At 40.2% G+C, this 22,412-nt stretch overlaps 1 protein-coding gene across 1 annotated transcript in view; it reads left to right on the top strand.

Moving 5' to 3' along the window:
* The window catches only part of ebo (ellipsoid body open), a 515,097-nt gene that overhangs the window by 211,232 nt on the left and 281,453 nt on the right, over positions 1–22,412 (top strand). The window contains exon 8 of the mRNA XM_067141696.2: positions 7,262–7,474. Within this exon, the coding sequence (XP_066997797.2) occupies positions 7,262–7,474 (213 nt within the window). The remainder of the gene's footprint in view (positions 1–7,261; positions 7,475–22,412) is intronic.

Below are 22,412 nucleotides of genomic sequence, written 5' to 3'. Positions count from 1 at the left end.
TTTTTATCATTTGACACTTTCTTGAAAAATGGATGTAAGTGGATATGTGAGCTATTCTGTTTGCTCTTCTGAAAAATGAATACTAATTTTGAAAGAAACACTGCATATTAATGTTGTGACATCACACTGATCGATTTTAGTGCTTGTAACAGCACAGTTGCCGCATATGAATGCACTGTTGCTCTTTAATACTTTGTTGTTCCACCGCGCAACTTAATCACCGCTTGGCATCCTGAAGGCACGGAATGAATTAACTTTTTCATGTAATCCTCACTCATTACACTAAACCACACATGCACAAGGGTCTCTAACAGTTCCCATTTATTCCGTGACATGTTTTTGGTGACAACATTTCCCATAACCTTCCAACAGTTCTCAATAGGATTGAGATCAGGGCTGTTTCCAGGCCACTCTAACACTTAAACCCAGTTTTGTCTAAGGAAGGATTTTACCTGAAATGTAGAAATATGTGATAACCACGAATGTCATCTGGTTCGTGCTTGGTACAAATATTAATCATAGGACTCACCTTCAAAGCTCTGTGGCAAGGAGCGGAGTCATCCTGAAAAATGCAAGTGGAAACTTCTCCAGACTGGTCTCTTATTGTTGGCATAAGCTTCCTTTCGAGGATGCTTATGTAGGCATCTGCATTGACAGTGCTATTTATGAAGTGCATATGACTTACCCCGTGATTGGAAATCCATCCCCAGACATCTGTCCTTGTGGGTGTTTGACTATATGTGTTATACATGGTGGCAAAATTTCTTCACTTTACCTTGGCGCACAAACACTTTTCCATCTGAGCCATGCAGATTCAATTTGGACTCGTCTGAAAAGATTACTCTGTTCCACAACTCTGATGACCATGTCGCATGTGCATTTGCACATTTTAGCTGCGATTGTCGCATTGTCCTGGTCAATAAAGGCTTCTTTCTAGGACGACAGGCTGAGAGTTCAGCTTCCAGTAGTCCATTTTCTACAGTTCTACTGTTTAATGAGATGTCATTCATTTCTTCCCAGTCTCTCTTTAGTTCAGCTGATGGCAGGTGACGATCCTTGAGTGAATGCCTTTTCAATACCGTGTCCTGTTTCATAGTAGACGCACTTTTTCGACCTCTTCCTTTCTCATGATCAACATTTCCTTTTTCCCTGTATTTTTCACTAACCTCAAAATCGTAGACTAAATAAAACCTGTCTTAGAGGCTATCTCTAGACCTACAGATGAATAAGCAACCATAGCAGCTTTCTTTCCTGGCGTTAATTCAACCGATGTAACCACTTCCCGCTGCAAAGTCCAAACTCAAAATGACTGTATAAACACTGGCTTCGTTGTAAAAACAAACAACAACAACAACAACGAAGGGTTGTGTATTGTTGGAATTAATATGAGAAGAAGTCAAACTTTCAAAGCAAGAATATGTCAACAATGTTTAACAACAATAGGACTGGTATAAACTGAAAGCAAACAGTTGAAAAAGACAAAAAGGTAAAGTAATTCATGGTGATGCAATAAATATTTCCACCACTGTAGTTCATGGTGTGGGTTACTGTAGTCATGTCCTAGTCCGTGAACCATGGGCAACGGCTGAGTGGCCTAGTAAGTGGTCCTGAGAGTCGGGATACCAGTTGCTATGGAATGGGAGTGGTTATCTTGGACATATTCTGAGTCATGGCCCTCCTTGTGCTCAGGCGGCTAGGACTATAAAATTCACAGGTGGTCCATAATCCATTAGAGAAGAGATCTTCACTTCGACTATGTGCAAGTAGGGTAGCATCCTGCTTCATGAATTTACCGAGCTCAGAACATTTTAAGCAGGCCTCGGACCTATGGGAGTAATGGAGTCCCACTCCCATTTGACAGGCAAGGGACTCCCTGGAAACAACTTGGCGAACAAAATGAAATCCGATGGAGACCTATCAATATTAATGGGGATTATGGAAGAAAGAAAGTAGAATTGGCTGAGTCAGCAAAGAGGATGCATCTGGATGTGCTAGGAGTAAGTGATATTCGGGTAAGGGGAGATAACGAGGAAAAGATAGGAGATTATAAAGTGTTTTTGACAGGTGTTAGAAAGGGAAGGGCTGAGTCTGGGGTTGGGCTATTTATCAGGAATACCATTGCACACAACATAGTTTCTGTTAGGCACATAAATGAGCGAATGATTTGGGTAGCTTTGTCAGTTGGAGGAATTGGGACTAGAATTGTCTCCGTGTATTCACCATGTGAGGGTGCAGATGAGGATGAAGTTGATAAGTTTTATGAAGCATTGAGTGACATTGTGGTCAGGGTCAACAGCAAGGATAGAATAGTACTAATGGGCGATTTCAGTGCGAGAGTTGGGAATAGAACTGAAGCATACGAAAGGGTGATTGGTAAATGTGGGGAAGATATGGAAGCTAATGGGAATGGGAGGAGTTTGCCGGACTTCTGTGATAGTATGGGTTTAGCAGTTACGAATACATTCTTCAAGAATAAGGCTATTTACCGCTACACATGGGAGGCTAGGGGTACCAGATCCATAATAGACCATATCTTAACCGACTTTGAATTCAGGAAATCTGTTAGGAATGTACGAGTTTTCCGGGCATTTTTCGATGATACAGACCACTATCTGATCTGTAGTGAACTTAGTATCTTTAGGCCTAGGGTAGAGAAAGTGAAATCTGTCTGCAAACGAATAATTGTGTAAAATCTCCAGGACGAGGAAATGATTAGTGATGGATTTGATTAGTGAGAAGTTTCGAACAGTAGACAGTAAGCAGGTTCAGGATATAGGAAGTGAATGGGTGGCATACAGAGATGCTGTAGTAGAAACAGCAAGGGAACGCCTAGGAACAACTGTGTGTAAAGATGGGAAAGGGCAAACATCTTGGTGGAATGATGAAGTGAGAGCAGCTTGTAAACGTAAAAAGAAGGCTTATCAGAAATGGCTCCAAACAAGGGCTGAGGCAGACAGGGATTTGTATGTAGATGAAAGAAACAGAGCGAAACAAATAATTGTTGAATCCAAAAAGAAGTTGTGGAAAGATTTTGGTAATAACCTGGAGAGGCTAGGTCAGGCAGCAGGTAAACCTTTCTGGACAGTAATAAAGAATCTTAGGAAGGGAGGGAAAAAAAAAATGAACAGTGTTTTGAGTAATTCAGGTGAACTCATAATAGCTCCCAGGGAATCACTGGAGAGGTGGAGGGAATATTTTGAACATCTTCTCAGTGTAAAAGGAAATCATCCTGGTGGTGTTGCGAACAGCCAAGCTCATGGGGAAAATTATGTTGGTGAAATTATGCTTGAGGAAGTGGAAAGGATGGTAAATAAACTCCATTGTCACAAAGCAGCAGGAATAAATGAAACTAGACCTGAAATGGTGAAGTATAGTGGGAAGGCAGGGATGAAATGGCTTCATAGAATAGTAAAATTAGCATGGAGTGTTGGTAAGGTACCTTCAGATTGGACAAAAGCAGTAATTGCACCTATCTATAAGCAAGGGAACAAGAAGGATTGCAACAACTATCGAGGTATCTCATTGATTAGTATACCCGGCAAAGTATTCACTGGCATCTTGGAAGGGAGGGTGCGATCAGTGGTTGAAAGGAAGTTGGATGAAAACTAGTGTGGTTTCAGACCACAGAGAGGGTGTCAGGACCAGATTTTCAGTATGCGCCAGGTAATTGAAAAATGCTACGAGAGGAATAGGCAGCTGTGTTTATGTTTGTAGATCTAGAGAAAGCATATGACAGGGTACCGAGGGAAAAGATGTTTTCTATACTGGGGGACTATGGAATTAAAGGTAGATTATTAAAATCAATCATAGGCATTTATGTTGACAATTGGGCTTCAGTGAGAATTGATGGTAGAATGATTTCTTGGTTCAGGGTACTTACAGGGTTTAGACAAGGCTGTAATCTTTCACCTTTGCTGTTCATAGTTTACATGGATCATCTGCTGAAAGGTATAAAATGGCAGGAAGGGATTCAGTTAGGTGGAAACGTAGTAAGCAGTCTGGCCTATGCTGACGACTTGGTCTTAATGGCAGATTGTGCCGAAAGCTTGGAACTTGAAAATAGGTGCAATGAGTGGTATGAAAATTAGCCTCTCGAAGACTAAATTGATGTCAGTAGGTAAGAAATTCAACAGAATTGAATGTCAGATTGGTGATACAAAGCTAGAACAGATCGATAATTTCAAGTATTTAGGTTGTGTGTTCTCCCGGGATGGTAATATAGAAAGTGAGATTGAATCAAGGTGTCATAAAGCTAATGCAGTGAGCTCGCAGTTGCAATCAACAGTATTCTGTAAGAAGGAAGTCAGCTCCCAGACGAAACTATCTTTACATCGGTCTGTTTTCAGACCAACTTTGCTCTACGGGAGCGAAAGCTGGGTTGACTCAGGATATATTGTTCATAAGTTAGAAGTAACAGACATGAAAGTAGCAAGAATGATTGCTGGTACAAGCAGGTGGGAACAATGGCAGGAGGGTACTCGGAATGAGGAGATAAAGGCTAATTTAGGAATGAACTCGATGGATGAAGCTGTACGCATAAATCGGCTTCGGTGGTGGGGTCATGTGAGGCGAATGGAGGAGGATAGGTTACCTAGGAGAATAATGGACTCTGTTATGGAGGGTAAGAGAAGTAGATGTAGACCAAGACGATGATGGTTAGACTCAGTTTCTAATGATTTAAAGACAAGAGGTATAGAACTAAATGAGGCCAGAACACTAGTTGCAAATCGAGGATTGTAGCGACGTTTATTAAATTCACAGAGGCTTGCAAACTGAACGCTGAAAGGCTTAACAGTCTATAATGATTATGTATGTATGTATGTATGTATGTGTTATTAATTTATAGATTCTGATTATGTTCTTTCAAGAATAAAAGTAGTCGCTGTTTTTATTCCTTTCTTTCAGGAAAAGTATATTCTTCTGTTCATTAAATGTTTTCTTTTTGAGGTATTTTCTAGTTTTATTGATCTTACACTTGTTTTGACAGATTGAAGACTTCAGAATAATTTATTTTCTCTTTCTTGCAAATCAAAGATTAAAACCCTGATTGCCAAATTTCTCCTTTGTGACAATGATGTTCTGTTTCAGTTGACTGTGTACACATTTTATGTTATTGAATAGGATGTTAGTTTTATTAACATTTGTGTGTAAATTTTGTCTAGTTGTTATATACTGCTGCAGAAAAATATGCATCATCCTCAAGGACTGTGCTCAGTGTCACCAGGGTATAACATGGGCTTACTGAGGGGTTGTTGTGTTAGTGATTCATTCGTCACAAACATCGGTGATCAGATGGCGCTCAAGAGGCCTGTCAGTGCGTAGTCCGTTTTGACTTTGAAGGTAGTAATTGTGCTGAGGTTAGAGGTGAACACTGTTTGCAACATTCATTTTAGGGTACAACCGTGTCCTGCCGACGAGTACGTTCTCCTGTCGAACAACTGCAGTCATTTGAATGGGGTTGCATTGTTTGCCTGCAGGAAGCTGGATGGATGTATCGACGAATTGCTGCACATGTTGGGCACAGTGTAGTGGTGGTGTGTCACCGCTTTCAGCAGTGGTCTGTGGAACATTTCCACACCCATAGACCAGGCTCTGGACGTCCGGGTAGTACAGACTCACATGAAGATCGACTCATGCGAGCAGCGGTGGTCTGATCATCATCCAAGAACAAAATCTGGTCACATGTTGCACCTGCTGTGTCACCAAGGACCATTGGGAACCGTCTGCTTGCAGCAGGATTATGATCACATGTGCCTGTGGCCAGGCTACCACTGACAGCACGACACCGCTAAGCACGGCTGTTCTGGTGTCGTGAAAGAGTCGACAGGAGAGGGGAATGGCGCTCTGTTGTCTTCAGTAGGTTCTGTGTGTATGCAAGTGATGGACGTACATGTGTAAGGCGTAGACCGGGTGAGCAGTCTGTTCCAGAGTGCATTCGCCCTCGATATCCGGGTCCCACCCCAGGCTTCATGGTATGGGGGGGCCATCATTTATAACTCATGGTCACGGGTAGCGTTTCTGCAGGGTAATGTAACCAGTGCCCACTACATTGCACAGGTTGTTGTCCCCATGCTACTGCCATTTCTTTGACAGGAAGGTGATGTGTTTTTCCAGCAGGACAGTGTACATCCACATACAGCTGCTGCGATGCAACGTACTCTACGTGGTGTACAACAACTGCTCTGGCCAGCTAGATAACTGGATATCTTGCCAATTGAACAGGTATGGGACATGAAGAAGCAGGAACTTACACGATCTCCAGAGCCTGCAAGAACCATTGCCGAATTGTATCAAAAGGTGCAAGGTCCTTGAGATAATCTAATGCAGGATGTCATTCGACGCCTTTATGATCGTTTGCATGCGCAAATGCATGCCTGCATTGCCGCCATAGGGTGGTACACTGTGTATTGATGCGACTGTTTGGGCACCGTTTACTGTGACATGTGTTTCATTTGGTCTGAATTTGTAATTATATACTCCTGCAATGATGAACTACCTGTCACATTGCTTGTGAATAAAATGACCGTGTCCTTGAGGATGTTGCATGTCTTTTTTCAGTCAGTGTAGTACAGATATAAATTGTAGATGATTTTTTGCTGTATTTCCTAAATGGTTTTATAATAGAATTTTTTTTTTTTGGTATATATAGGTAGAATCTTTCAGCATTTGAAAATGTCTGTTGAGTGTGATTCTACTTTATATTTATCATGTGGTGTTGAAGTTCTCATGCACAGGTTATTTTATTAGCTTAGTTTTATTTATTTTATTGTTATTTGTTGTTATTTTATTTTATTTATTTAGTTTTTTATTAGTTTATGCTGTGTTTAAATTAGTGTGAAGAAGTTATTAAAGAACCTATGTGCAGTTCCCACCCATTTAATTGTTTTCATTTATTTGGTAAGGCCCATAGTGGATGTACCACTACACAGCCTTATATACATGCCCTGGGAGAGAAGAGAAAATTATCATGCTCTTTCAAAATTCGAGGGATCCGATTTTGGTGAAATGGGCCATTTCAGTTAATTATTTTATCTATGTATTAATTCATGGCAAGTTCAAGGCAAAGTCAAATTAGTAATATTACAATTGATGCCCAAGGTGTGGGAAAAATTCCTTATAATATAATAAAGTTACAAATAATGCCTAAGCATGGGACAAGTATCAGTTAGTATCTTATTAATGATGTTCCAAGTTCTTGGACTTACTGACACACCTTGTGAATTGATGTTTTGTACTATTTCTGTTTTTTTCTCTGTTCTAGTTATCTGGAGAAGATGACCGAATTTCTGTTGCAGTTTGTGAAAAGTCATCTACATCGTGTTGAAGATAGCACAGAATTCTCTACTTTGGAGTTCCTTTCATTACTGTACAAATATACATTCCGTCAGAGAAATCTTGAGAGATATTATAGATGTCTCGACATATGGCACATATTCATAAACTCCATGCATTCAAAGCCAGAACATCTTAGTAGGTTGGTATATTGTAGGTTAATATTAATTATCTGTATATAAATAGAGTCAGAACTTAAGCTACGGACCGTGTAGTTTCGGTTTGCATATATGTCACAGCATATACCCAAAGAGTTTTCTCATACATTACATGAGAGTAACACACACAATTTACACACTTACTCTGAATATGCAAAACATTAGTCACACCTTCCTACTAGTAAGTAAGTAATGATTTATTTTCTCTAGATTTTACAGTTTTTCAACCTAATTAATCTTTACGGAGAAAATAGAAAGAACAAAAAACGAATCCAGATGCAAAAAAATAAATAGAATCAAGACAAGACCGAACTGAGAAAAATACAAAAGCACTATAAAGATATAAATAATAGAAACCCTATTAAATAAATCCAGATAGCAAAAACGGCACACAAAACAAAAACAAAAACAATGGCCTATCTATAAGAGTTACTTACAATGGGCGTGCGTCAGAGTGTGTGTACCCACAGCCAGCTGCCCGACTCATCCTCAGCAGAGTCAGACAGCCGAGACCTGACTTAGGACACCACTCTGACACACCTGCTTCCTCCCCCCATTCTGCTAACCAGCAGTGTGAGGAGACCTTGATTCTTTGCTGCTTATCTACATATCACTCCCTGCCCTCCTATAACAACAGCAAAACAACAATAACTACGACAGGGGAAACCATACATATATTTACCACACTACTATCTTCTAACTTTTGCTTCCTTTAACCTCTTTGCACAGCGTTTTCTGACAACCTGTAAAAACTTGCTTATGTTCCCAGGTTCCTTCCACTCTCTCGTTATCCACTTAACTTTTGTTCGTTGGCCAACTGTTTCATGGCTTCCAAATGTCCCTCACTCATGAATTTCTCTCTCTCCACATTAGTTCCCTTGCGTGCTATTAACAAGTGGAACTCATCCCATGTTTCCCCACACAATAAACATATTGAGTTGTCATTCATTATTGTCCAACCTTTATTTCTATAAATACCCATCATCCACCAGATTATTCCTCTTCTCTCTAATCTGTTCACATTATCTATTCTTATACTTACTACTTGTTTGATTCTAATAAACATGTTTAGGGACATCCTTCTCCTACATTCAGCCTCCAGCTCCTGTGATTGAATATCTTTGATCCTTTTTAATGTATTCCTCCAACGGACTACATTCCTTCTTTCCCATTCCCTCCCCCAATAATTTCCTAAACCCAATCTCTCACTAATACTTTTCATCTTATCAATCCAGTAATCTCCAAATGAACTCTTCATGTGGTGCTGCTAAATCGTTTGTAGGAGCAAGTCGCCCCCACCCATTACCAACCTTCTCCAGTACCCCGACACTCTCTTCATGATATCAACCTCTATATACTCTTTACACATAACTCTAGCCGCTGCATTAGCCGTACAATTTGGGAGGCCCAATACAATTTTGCCAAATCTGCTAAAAATCTGATTTAATATAGTACGATCCTTTTCAACTCCCATATTTCTGCTCCGTATAACACCCTACTTAAAACCACTGTTTTAAATACCATTCTCTGTATTTTGAAATCAATTCCTGGGAATTTATTTTCCAGTATTCTTATAACTGAAAGTGCTGCTAACCCCCTCGGCTTAGCTTGATTAATTTAGTCGGACCATTTACCATTCCTACTTATACAAACACCCAAATACTCTAGCTTATCTGTCTCCTCTATTATCTCCTGATTTATCACCCAATACTTCTTAGTCTTCCGTTTCCTACTTTTCCTGCATACCATCACCTTTGTCTTTCTACTATTTACTCTCAGCGACCATTTCCTAGCGTACTCTGAAACCTCATTTAAACTTTTCTGTAAGCTCCCTCTCGTCAGCGTCATCGTCTGCAAATATCAGACTCATGGGATTTCTATTTCTCCTAATACAGGACTCGCCCACTCCTTCTCATGCCCGTCTGATGTGTCATTGATAAAAATCAAAAAAAGAATTTGAGATAATTTGCAACCCTATTTTAAACCTATATTTGATTTGATTAAACCACTTACAACCCCTTCCCCTAATCTAATACTACAATACACTTCCTCATATATAGCCTCAATCGCACGTCTCATCTTTTTGGAAATTCCCACCCTACCCAATCTCTCAAGCAGCACCTTCCTACTCACTGTGTCCAAAGCCTTTTTAAAATCAACCGCTGCTATATACACCTTACTTCCTTTCTTCCTCACATACTTATCAATTATTGTCTTCACTATCATCACATTATCCATCATTCTACTCCTTTCTTGAACCCGCTCTGATAGATCGATGATCAAGAAAACTCTTGCGCCCATTTTCTCAACCTATTCGCTAATATGCCCGTGTACACCTTACTCAATGCGTCTAAAGGAGTTATGCCCTTGTAGTTACTAGGGTTGCTCCTCGCTCCTTTCTTTTTGTAAATAGTGCATATAATACCTTTTTGCCACTCTTTCGGGAAATTGGTACCTTTGAACACCTTATTAAATAACTTCACTATACACTCCCTCATCATACAATTCTTTGTCGCTTCTTTCCAAAATACATTTGTTATTCCATTCCGACCCACTGCTGTCCTATTTTTTGCTTTGCCTAACACTTCCAATACCTCTTCCTCTAATATTTCTTTATCAAACTCATAACTCCCTACTGTCAACTCCCTCCCAATCACCTCCACCCCTCTATCTCCCACCTATCCTCTACTCTGACATTTTTTGCAAATATTCCATCCATGTTTCATAATCAATTTTAGGTTTACTGTAACTCCTCTCTCCCCTATCAATTTTATTGATTCTCTCCCACTTTTTCACCATCCTTGCTTTTGCATTCCCTATTGATCGCCTCAACTTGTACCTTCTTCCATAACTTTTTCCTTTCTGTGATCTTTTCCTTGTATTCCCTCCTCAGTCTACAAAACCTTTTCCTCTCTTCTCCCCCTCCATGCTTCCTAAAGTCTTTCAGTGCCCTTACGACTACTCTCCTCAATCCCTTACACTCAGTATTGTTCCACCCCTCTGTTTCTTCAACCCTTTTCCCTCTGTGGCTTGTAACCTCTGCTACCCTCTATATGGGGTATTCTACTACCTCTAAGGCCCTGTCAACATTATTACATCTCAATGCTACTTCACACCCTACATTATTAATTTGGAACTCATTTTGTAAATACTTATCAAGTCTTACATAATCTGCTCTGTCCATTTATATTTAATGAGTCTCATACCCTTTTCTCTATCCCTCGTTCCTTTTCCCTACCAATCCCCATGCTCCAATCTCCTCAAGTTTATAGATATCAGGGCATGATGAGATTCAGCCCAGTTAACAACCTCCTCTCGCCAACATGTCCTCCGAGCTGATTACCAAGTCGATAACACTCCCTCCTTGCTTTGTAATATATGTCAACTCCCCCTCGCTATCCCCAGTCCACCATCCATTCAGAAAGTATAGATTACCTGCCGAACATAATTCCAGCAGTTTCTGCTCATAACCATTTATTCCAATATCTTTACTCCTTCTTTCGCTCCTCCTTATTCCTTTCCCCTCTTTATTGTATATGGGACTTAAGTTCGCTATTCTAGCATTCCAGCCACCCATCAGTATAATCCCCACTTATTCATACTTTTCATTAATCCCACTAATTTCCTCTATCAACTCCTCGAAGAAACTATCATTTGCATATACTGAGCCATTAGGGTGGTTATATAGAAAAGCCAGACATAGCTCTTTAAGCTCGCTCCCACCTTACCTCTTCCATCTGATTTTCTAATACTTCATTCATATCGCACATTTCTTCCTTTATTAGCAATGCTACTCTACCTGGGTTTCTTCACCTCCTCCCCAGTTTTTTTCATTATGTTCCTTACCACAAACCCTTTCCACGTCAGACTCTTTCCTTCCCCTAACCATGTCTCCAAAAGGGCCACAATATCAAAACTCTCCACTACTTTTATCACCCCCCGTTACCCAATTTACTAAGTACCCCTTCAATATTTACAAATCCTATTTTCCAATATAGCTATTTATTCCCCTCTCCATCCTCTTCCCTCCCTCCCTTATATTTATTTCCTTCTGTTGTGTTGAAAGCTGTACTTCTCATTACCCTCGCTCCTTCCCTATCAGCTCCCCCTTCTTCCTTTGTATTCATTTTGGCACTCTCCTTACTAGCCTTATCATCCTGCTCTTTGCCTTTCTTACCCCACAAGTCTTTTAAACTTAGGCTCCTTCTTTCTTCTCCGCTTGCGTGTAACAGCACCAATCCCTCCTCCCTCGGTGATCTTCACGTTGCTCCTTCCTCCTCTGGACACTGAACTTCGTCACGGTTATTCACTACTACGTCAACACACTCATCACTTGCTTCAACATTACTTTCACCTTCACCCGCCGATTGTTCGCCAACCTGCTGATGTTTGTCATCTATTTCCTGAAGCTTGTTCACTGCCCACACACGTGACCACCTGCCATTTCCAACTACCAACTACCAACTGCCGACTTCTAATATGTGCTTTCAGGTCTTGTTTTCTAGCTACCCAAAGATGTTTCCTTAAAATTCTCAGTTCTTTACTTGCTTCACTACCAATATCACTCTTCAACCACACTTCCTCCCGTTTTAAATTTCCTGCATTTTGGTGGATAATAGCGACACTTTAATGAGCCTATTGCCCTTCCTTCTCCCCACTCTGTACACATCATCAATGTCCACTTTCCTAAAGTTGATCTTCATTTTATTTTGCACCACATCCACCACCTTATACACTAAGTCCACTTTATTTTCTCTGGCCCCTTCGTGTATTCCATAAATAAAGATGTTTTTCCTTCTTCCTTCTTTCCTGGTCACCATTCGCTCTTTCCATCTTTCCAGCTACTCTTCCAGGTTTTTGATCTTCTTCTGCAGTATTTCTACCTCTTTTCTGTTGTTTTCCACCTTCCCCTTTAGTTCTTTCATCTCCTCCTTGATGCATTGCTTAATATCCTCAGCCTGGTTCGTTATCAGTTCCCTTACTTGGTCCGCCTGACAAGCCTCCTTCACCAGCTCCTATATTGCCTCAATTTCTTCCTATCCAAGAGCGCCCATAGAGCCTGGACCTGGTGCTGGGTTCGTCTCCACTCCCCCTATCATTAGCAACACTGCCACCACCACTGCGACAAGCAGCGCTGCCATTAACCCCTCTTTCGTATCCCTCGTCTTCTTATCCTTTACCTCTTACTCTTCCATCTGCTCTGCCAGCTTCCTATCCCAGCTCTCTATTGTTGCACAGTGTTCCCCATTCCGCAGCACTCACTCAGCACATCTGTTCTCTGTACTTGCTAAATCAGGACTGACCTTCCTACTAACTTTTGCCATTTTTGGATGTCAGAGCAGCCTTGGTTCATCGTGGTAATGATACCATTAGTCCCTGAAAGTGTTTCTCGGGGGTACTGTGCCACACTGATGCAAGAGCACTTGAGAATTCCTGCAGATTGGAACCCTCTGGAAGTGCCAATAATATACACTCGTAATTACCATGTAAATGTGGATTCATGGGACTATGGGACCTCTGATAGACATGATAAGGCTTTTGGGCTTATGCCGTGTCAAGAAAATAAAGTGAAATTCTTTATGTTTCGCAGAGAACTTTGCTCTGTGTCTTCAGAAGAAAATCTCTACTGTCAACGAGAAAGGCTTCTCAAACAATAAGGTTTGAATTTAGACATTATAATAGAAGTGGATGTGGTACGTTCATTCGTCACCGGATGCCTCCCTGGACGTGGTACAGCGCTAGCGCTCGAAGCGGAAGCTGACGGAACCATCAGAATCAGTCTTGACACGGCGTAAGCCCAAAAGCCTATATCATGTCCATATGTAGGGGCCGTGAAAGCATCAATGGCAATATATGACCTCTGACTTGTCAATAACTCAAGTGTGGTAGTTCTTGACAAATGCCTACAACATTTCTCAATTGTAACTGTTAATTGGAGAGCTCTTTATAGAACACTTGCTGGCATAGCTCATACTTACTAATGTTACAGATGATGTTCTGCACGCATTTTTGGGTGTCAGCATTATCGATTGTTACTTTCTGAAGCTGTAGTTCTCCTGTGTATCTTCCAAGTCCCTTCTGGCTCCTCATATGCCTTCATTTTACAGCCATGAAGTGCTTTGCTGCTGGATGTTTTTTACTGACCCATCTGTTCAGACACTGTTGGCTTTGAAAATTCAGTCAATGTTGCAGTTCAGGAAATGTACCTACCATTCAGGCATTGACATTTTTACCCTATTTATATTATGTTGCATATTTTCACTTATTCATAGCACTTACTGCACACCCAGAATAGGACGAACAGTGACTCCGGTAATATGTTCTCCAGTGTGAAGTGTCATCTTGTTCCATCCACCTGTCCCTATGAAGTGTCTCTTGGTAGGAAAAGGAAAAGGAGTCCAAATTCCTACAATGGTGGGAGAAGGGGGTGAACACTATTTAACAGATACTGAGAAAGCAAACCTATTTAGTAGGGAATTTAGAGATTCAGTAGATGATTGTCAAGAGTAGGAAACTGAAACAGAAGATAGAGAGGGAGAGAGACAGAGGAAAACAAGAAGCTTCTCATTCACAAACGAAGATATTTTCAGAGAAATCCAACTGCTTCAGCAAGGAAAAGCTGCAGGAAGTGATCAAATTACTGGGGAGGTATTAAAGACAATGGGGTGGTACATAGTGCCTTATTTAAAATTTCTCTTTGACTATGTCATAAATAATAGTGTAATACCAAAGGAATGGAAGGAATCTATAATAATACCAATTTATAAAGGAAAGGGTGATAAAAGGAAACCAGAGAACTACAGACCAATCAGCCTGACCAGTATAGTTCGTAAAATTCTGGAGAGTTTAATATCGAAGTACATCAGAGGGATATGTGATGATAAAAATTGGTTCATGAGGAGCCAGTATGGATTTAGAAAGAAATTTTCTTGTGAGGCACAACTGGTGGGATTTCAGCAGGACATATCAGATCAGTTGGATTCAGGAGGTCAGTTAGATTGCATAGCCATAGATCTTTCCAAAGCCTTTGATAGAGTGGAACATGGAATATTATTAAAGAAATTGGAGGGAATAGGATTGGACGTAAGGGTTACACGTTGGATAAAAGCATTTCTAAATTCAAGGGTTCAGAAAGTCAAAGTAGGAAATAATGTATCTCAGGAAGAGAAAGTTTGGAAGGGAATTGCACAGGGTAGTATAATCGGTCCGTTACTTTTCTTAATATACGCAAATGATTTAGGGAACAATATAACATCAAAAATAAGATTGTATGCAGATGACATAATTGTTTATAGAGAAATAAACAACATAGAGGATTGTTCAGAATTACAAATGGACCTTGAAAGTATCCAACAATAGGTTGAAGAAAATAATATGAAGGTTAATGGAGGCAAATCAACTGTTACAACTTTTACAAACAGGAGCTTTAAAACTGAATTTGAATATACTTTGGATGAGGTAGTTATCCCAAAAGATGGCAAGTGCAAATACTTAGGTGTGAGATTTGAAAGTAATTTGCACTGGAAGGGTCATATTGATGACATTGTTGGGAAAGCATACAGATCATTACATGTCATAATGAGGCTACTTAAAGGATGCAACAAAGAATTAAAAGAAAAAAGTTACTTGAGTATGGTTCGTCCATTATTGGAATATGCAAACAGTGTTTGGGATCCTCACCAAGAATACCTAATAAAAGAAATAGATAGTGTGCAGAGGAAAGCAGCAAGATTTGTAACAGGGGATTTCAGGAGAAAGAGTAGTGTATCAGAAATGTTAAAGGAACTTGGGCGGGAAACTTTAAGTAAGAGAAGGGAGAAAACTAGACTTACAGGATTATATAGAGCCTATACAGGAGAAGAAGCATGGGGAGATATCCGTGAGAGGCTTCAGTTGGAAAATAATTATATCGGCAGGACTGACCACAAATATAAAAATAGAAGGAATTTTAGCAGAAGCGATTGGGGTAAATTTTCATTCATTGGGAAGGGTGTGAAGGAGTGGAACATTTTACCAGGGGTAGTGTTTGATCCTTTTCCAAAATCTGTACAGATATTCAAGAAGAGAATAAACAGCAACAGAGAAATTAAATGAAGTGTTAGAGGGCATTCGACCGGTGCAGGTTATTGTAAATAAAAAAAATGTGTGTGAATAAATTAATTCCATCCCCTGGTCTAAGGAGTTTGGACAGCCAAAGTAGGGGACTGCCTGTAGGGGTGAAGTACAGTGGGGACTTCGAGGGCCCTGGGACCGCTACGGTAGCTGCGAAGGCCCTTCAGGAACTCTGAAAAGTGGTGGCAAAAGGGGCTCTGGTTAAGACGCAGCAGGTCGTTATGCTACTTAGGATCCAGAACGGGTAAAAAAAAATAGTAAATAAATAAATGCAATGTAAATATTAATGTTATACCAGTTTTATAGTATCATTTGAAGCAATTCCACATACTGCATATCAGTTGACTATATTTGTAAGTAGTACAGGAGATATTATAATTAGAATTTTGTAAACAATATAAATTTATTAAGGATGAGCTGTGTGTTTAATAGAAAACATTGTTAGCTTAAATTGTATAATATTGTATTATAGGAAAAATTTTCTTCTCTTGTTAATGTAATATTTAGTGCTTGACAATAATGTATTTTAGTGTACCATTTGCCACCGAGGTAGACACCTCATTTGCAAATAAAGAGATTTTGATTTTGATGTCTGTTCGGACATTCATAGTGTGTATATGAATGTGCGTCTGTTGCAGCATATACAGTAGAAGCCCACTATAGTGAGTACGGCGTATAACAAGAACTCCGTTATAACAACAATTTTTGTCTGTCCCTTCAAAATTTTAATATTTAACTGTGTATTATTCTTTAGTTACAGCGAGAGCCCTATCACTGACGCATCCGTTATTACGAGTGATTAAGCGCGTGCGATTTTTTCCATTACCGATATTTATGCACCTCAGCGATTCTGTTACGTCCGATTAATCACCTTCGGTATAGTTTCCTCGCTATGTCCATTAGCGAGCTCTCTTGTTGACATTCGAAGGCAATGTTGGATTATAAGCTATAAATTTCATTTTTGTTCGGTATTGAAGTGCAATTATAAGAATAAATAAGAATATATTTTCTCTACAGTATATCAAATAAATGATATTACACAAGTCTTGGGACTAGTTTCAGCCACTTAGTAGCCATCTTCAGCCAAATAAATTTACCAGATTATGTGATAACTAAAACATATCTATAACAGACAATGTTGCAGGAATAATTATAACATTAAATTACATATAATAACAAAATTTATGGTTTTGATCTTGTCATGATATGATGTCTTAGAGTTCACTTAGGACCTCAGGCAAAAAAGTAAATCTCTAATATCTGATAGAGAACAAGCACTGACTTGCTGGAGGAAGCAGACAGGCCATGTAACAAAGGAGTGGGCAGGGAACAAGCACTGACCTGCTGTAGGAAGCAGGCAATGAAAACAAACGAGTGGGTAGGGGGAGGAGGGGTGGAGAAGGGAAGGGGAAGGAGGGGAGAGGAGAAGGAGTATCTAAGATGGAGCCAAAGGATGTGGAAAGAAAGACTGCTACTGAGAGGGGAATTTAAAGAGATTATAAAAGAAAGAATTATTTTTATCTGAGACATGATTGCTAAAGATAGGAATTAAAAGGTCAAATAAAATGTTTAGCTGTTACGAATACATTCTTCAAGCATAAGGCTATTCACCGCTACACATGGGAGGCTAGGGGTACCAGATCCATAATAGACTATATCTTAACAGACTTTGAATTCAGGAAATCTTTTAGGAATGTACGAGTTTTTCGGGGATTTTTCGATGATACAGACCATTATCTGATCTGTAGTGAACTAAGTATCTCTAGGCCTAGGGTAGAGAAAGTGAAATCTGTCTGCAAACGAATAAGGGTAGAAAATCTCCAGGACGAGGAAATTAGACAGAAGTACATGGATATGATTAGTGAGAAGTTTAGAACAGTAGACAGTAAGCAGGTTCAGGATATAGAAAGTGAATGGGTGGCATACAGGGATGCTGTAGTAGAAACAGCAAGGGAATGCCTAGAAACAACTGTGTGTAAAGATGGGAAAAGGCGAACATCTTGGTGGAATGATGAAGTGAGAGCAGCCTGTAAACGTAAAAAGAAGGCTTATCAGAAATGGCTCCAAACAAGGGCCGAGGCAGACAGGGATTTGTACGTAGATGAAAGAAACAGAGCGAAACAAATAGTTGTTGAATCCAAAAAGAAGTCATGGGAAGATTTTGGTAATAACCTGGAAAGGCTAGGTCAAGCAGCAGGGAAACCTTTCTGGACAGTAATAAAGAATCTTAGGAAGGGAGGGAAAAAGGAAATGAACAGTGTTTTGAGTAATTCAGGTGAACTCATAACAGATCCCAGGGAATCACTGGAGAGGTGGGGGGAATATTTTGAACATCTTCTCAATGTAAAAGGAAATCATCATGGTGGTGTTGCAAACAGTCAAGCTCTTGGGGAGGAGGAAAATGATGTTGGTGAAATTATGCTTGAGGAAGTGGAAAGGATAGTAAATAAACTCCATTGTCATAAGGCAGCAGGAATAGATGAAATTAGACCTGAAATGGTGAAGTATAGTGGGAAGGCAGGGATGAAATGGCTTCATAGAGTAGTCAAATTAGCGTGGAGTGTTGGTAAGGTACCTTCAGATTGGACAAAAGCAGTAATTGCACCTATCTATAAGCAAGGGAACAGGAAGGATTGCAACAACTATCGAGGTATCTCATTGATTAGTATACCAGGCAAAGTATTCACAGGCATCTTGGAAGGGAGGGTGCGATCAGTCGTTGAGAGGAAGTTGGATGAAAACCAGTGTGGTTTCAGACCACAGAGAGGCTGTCAGGATCAGATTTTCAGTATGCGCCAGGTAATTGAAAAATGCTACGAGAGGAGTAGGCAGTTGTGTTTATGTTTCGTAGATCTAGAGAAAGCATATGACAGGGTACCGAGGGAAAAGATGTTCGCTATACTGGGGGACTATGGAATTAAAGGTAGATTATTAAAATCAATCAAAGGCATTTATGTTGACAATTGGGCTTCAGTGAGAATTGATGGCAGAATGAGTTCTTGGTTCAGGGTACTTACAGGAGTTAGACAAGGCTGTAATCTTTCACCTTTGCTGTTTGTAGTTTACATGGATCATATGCTGAAAGGTATAAAATGGCAGGGAGGGATTCAGTTAGGTGGAAATGTAGTAAGCAGCCTGGCCTATGCTGACGACTTGGTCTTAATGGCAGACTGTGCCGAAAGCCTGCAATCTAACATCTTGGAACTTGAAAATAGGTGCAATGAGTATGGTATGAAAATTAGCCTCTCGAAGACTAAATTGATGTCAGTAGGTAAGAAATTCAACAGAATAGAATGTCAGATTGGTGATACAAAGCTAGAACAGGTCGATAATTTCAAGTATTTAGGTTGTGTGTTTTCCCAGGATGGTAATATAGTAAGTGAGATTGAATCAAGGTGTAGTAAAGCTAATGCAGTGAGCTCGCAGTTGCGATCAGCAGTATTCTGTAAGAAGGAAGTCAGCTCCCAGACGAAACTATCTTTACATCGGTCTGTTTTCAGACCAACTTTGCTTTATGGGAGCGAAAGCTGGGTGGACTCAGGATATCTTATTCATAAGTTAGAAGTAACAGACATGAAAGTAGCAAGAATGATTGCTGGTACAAACAGGTGGGAACAATGGCAGGAGGGAACTCGGAATGAGGAGATAAAGGCTAATTTAGGAATGAACTCGATGGATGAAGCTGTACGCATAAACCGGCTTCGGTGGTGGGGACGTATGAGGCGAATGGAGGAGGATAGGTTACCTAGGAGAATAATGGACTCAGTTATGGAGGGTAAGAGAAGTAGAGGGAGACCAAGACGACGATGGTTAGACTCTGTTTCTAACGATTTAAAGATAAGAGGTATAGAACTAAATGAGGCCACAACACTAGTTGCAAATCGAGGATTCTGGCGACGTTTAGTAAATTCTCAGAGGCTGCAGACTGAACGCTGAAAGGCATAACAGTCTATAATGATAATGTATGTATGTATGTATGTATGTATAAAATGTTTGATTCCTCTGATATTTCATTTAGGTTGAAGTTCGGATTGAAGAACTGTTCCAGATGGATAAAACAATTTTCTGTATTATTGAGCAGGGGGCCTTCCTGTATAACTTTGAGAATTTTCATGTCTTGGTTGATATTAGTGAACTTACAGTTAGTATTGCCCATGTGCTGTCCCATCGCCGAAAATCTGTTATATTTCAGGGTGTTAATATGCTCTAAGTATCTTGTATGGAAGCTCCTACCTATTTGACCGAACCTTTGTCACAAAATACGATCGATCATCTTCGGTACGGTATATATTATATTGAAAAGGTTGACCCTCTTGGCGATGTTGGAGTTGATTAGTAATACCGTCGACTGCTGTTCCGTAAAGGAAATTTGAAATGAAAGAAAGCATGTTTTTTAATAAATGCGTAAATAACTTGTCCGATAACAGTTGTTAATAGTGGTGGGGATGGAGTGAGTAGAACTGTAGAGTAACTCGGTTCTTCAGGTTTACGTGACGTCACAGCGGAGCACCGATTCAACTCGAATACTCCGTATAGCGCTGCGGGTACTTCAGTAAACCTTCGAGCCAGGCTACACTCGCAACACCACTGTGCTGTTGTTCAGACTCCAGACTGAGACGTCTGTTCTATTTGTGTTTCCTTATGCTATATATCTTTGTTTAAAGTTGTTGCGCTATATTTTCTAACGATATGTAATAAGCAAGAAACAATAATGCCATGACAGTCCTCCCAAGCATGGCAGTATTTTACTACCAGTGCAGGTAGAAAATCTGCTACTTGTGAAATTTGCAGTCAGATCTATTGTACAGGTGGAGGAACGTCAAATTTATGGAATCACATAAAACGGGCGCATCGTAAGGACATGGTACAAATACAGTTGCACATCGTGAAAGTAATTCCATTCCTACGTTTGGATGAGACAGTGCAGGAAAAAAAAAGTTGCATAGTAGTTTGGCTACTTTCGTATGCGAAGACATGCAGTCACTGAGGGTTGTAAGATGATAGAGCCAGACTTGTAGCTTAGATCCTTTCCAACTGAGCAAGAAAATAACTAGGCCACCATAGCTCAGTTGGTAGAGCTAGCAACGCGACATCGGGAGGTTGTGGGTTTGGATCCCACTGGTGTTCGGTTGGCCATTTTTATTCTGTAATTAACATCTCTCCGCCTCTGTGGTGTAGTGGTTAGCGTGATTAGCTGCCACCCCCGGAGGTCCGGGTTCGATTCCCGGCTTTGCCACGAAATTTGAAAAGTGGTACGAGGGCTGGAACGGGGTCCACTCAGCCTCGGGAGGTCAACTGAGTAGAGGTGGGTTCGATTCCCACCTCAGCCATCCTGGAAGTTGTTTTCCGTTGTTTCCCACTTCTCCTCCAGGCAAATGCCGGGATGGTACCTAACTTGAGGCCACAGCCGCTTCCTTCCCTCTTCCTTGTCTATCCCTTCCAGACTTCCCATCCCTCCACCAGGCCCCTGTTCAGCATGGCAGGTGAGGCCGCTTGGGCAAGGTACTGGTCATTCTCCCCAGTTGTATCCCCGACCAAGAGTCTAAAGCTCCAGGACACTGCACTTGAGGCGGTAGAGGTGGTATCCCTCGCTGAGTCCAAGGGAAAAACCGAACCTGGAGGGTAGACAGATGATGATGATGATGATGAATTAACATCTCTTCGGCACATACTAAATGTACGTAATACGACCTAATAGGTTGAAAGTCTATTTCAATTACAATGCGGTCGTGAAATTTCAATATTCATTGACCCTTAAGTGAACTTGCTCTTGCTTACCTTAGCGTACCTGCTATATCTGTGCCCGCATAGGAGGTGTTTTCATGTGCTGGACAAATTCTTTCAGACTGAAGGTCGTCGCTTTGTGCAAAACGAGCTGAAACTCTATTTCTGAATGGAAATTCCTCCTATATAACGCCTGTTCCATGCAATACAGAACACTAACGGTACTGTCTGTGTCTTGATTTTAATTCTTGTCACTAGATGAAGAATTGAGTTCATTTGTATACTTAGGCTATTTCCATTACTGATGTTATCTTAACAGATTTTTTCATTTCATGAGTTTAGGCACATTTCAAAGCACTAGATTTCATTTCATCAATTATCACATTATGGAATACGGTACGTTTATCCTTATGCATTAATATCTATTGTATTTATTTATTCATTTGTATGTTTATATGCCTCATATTAAGCACAGAGTTGCAATTACCCTGTATGTTACGTTATCTGTTAAATTTATATTACATTATAAAAATTTTGCAAATAACTAATAATAGATAGTACGGAGCATTGTACCACTGATAATAATTGATAATCATCTTTATGAATGTAAACTGTAGCTTAGAAGGTCAATATGAAGTTTAAATTTACCGCTATAAAGTTGTACTCGGTTCTGTACTTGGTTTAACCGAGTAATGACGTCACAGTACTTGCTCCGAACCGAACCGCTCCGTCCCCACCACTAGTTGTTAACTCGTTAAAAATAAAGGCTGAATAAACGATCTCTTAATTTTAATGCTAAATACTTCCATTAAATTAGAATGGGATACATCTCAAGATATAGCAGAGTGCATCACTGATTTCAGAGGTTAGTTCATATTTCCTCGCATCTGGTTAAATTGCGGAAAGGCTATTATCATGTAAATTTATAGCGAGAAGGTTATCTCTTTGCTAGTGCTTGAAGTATGTTTTTGTCATGCGTATAGTACAGTTAAGTTAGGATAGGTGACACTGTTTGAAAAAGAAAACTGAAACGTTTGTCACAAAATGCAATCGACCATCTTCGGTAAGGCATAGTTTTCTCACTGT

The sequence above is a fragment of the Anabrus simplex genome, chromosome 2 (assembly GCF_040414725.1).
Source record: "Anabrus simplex isolate iqAnaSimp1 chromosome 2, ASM4041472v1, whole genome shotgun sequence".
In the NCBI taxonomy this organism is placed as follows: domain Eukaryota; kingdom Metazoa; phylum Arthropoda; class Insecta; order Orthoptera; family Tettigoniidae; genus Anabrus; species Anabrus simplex.
This window is presented reverse-complemented; position numbering and strand designations above follow the sequence as displayed.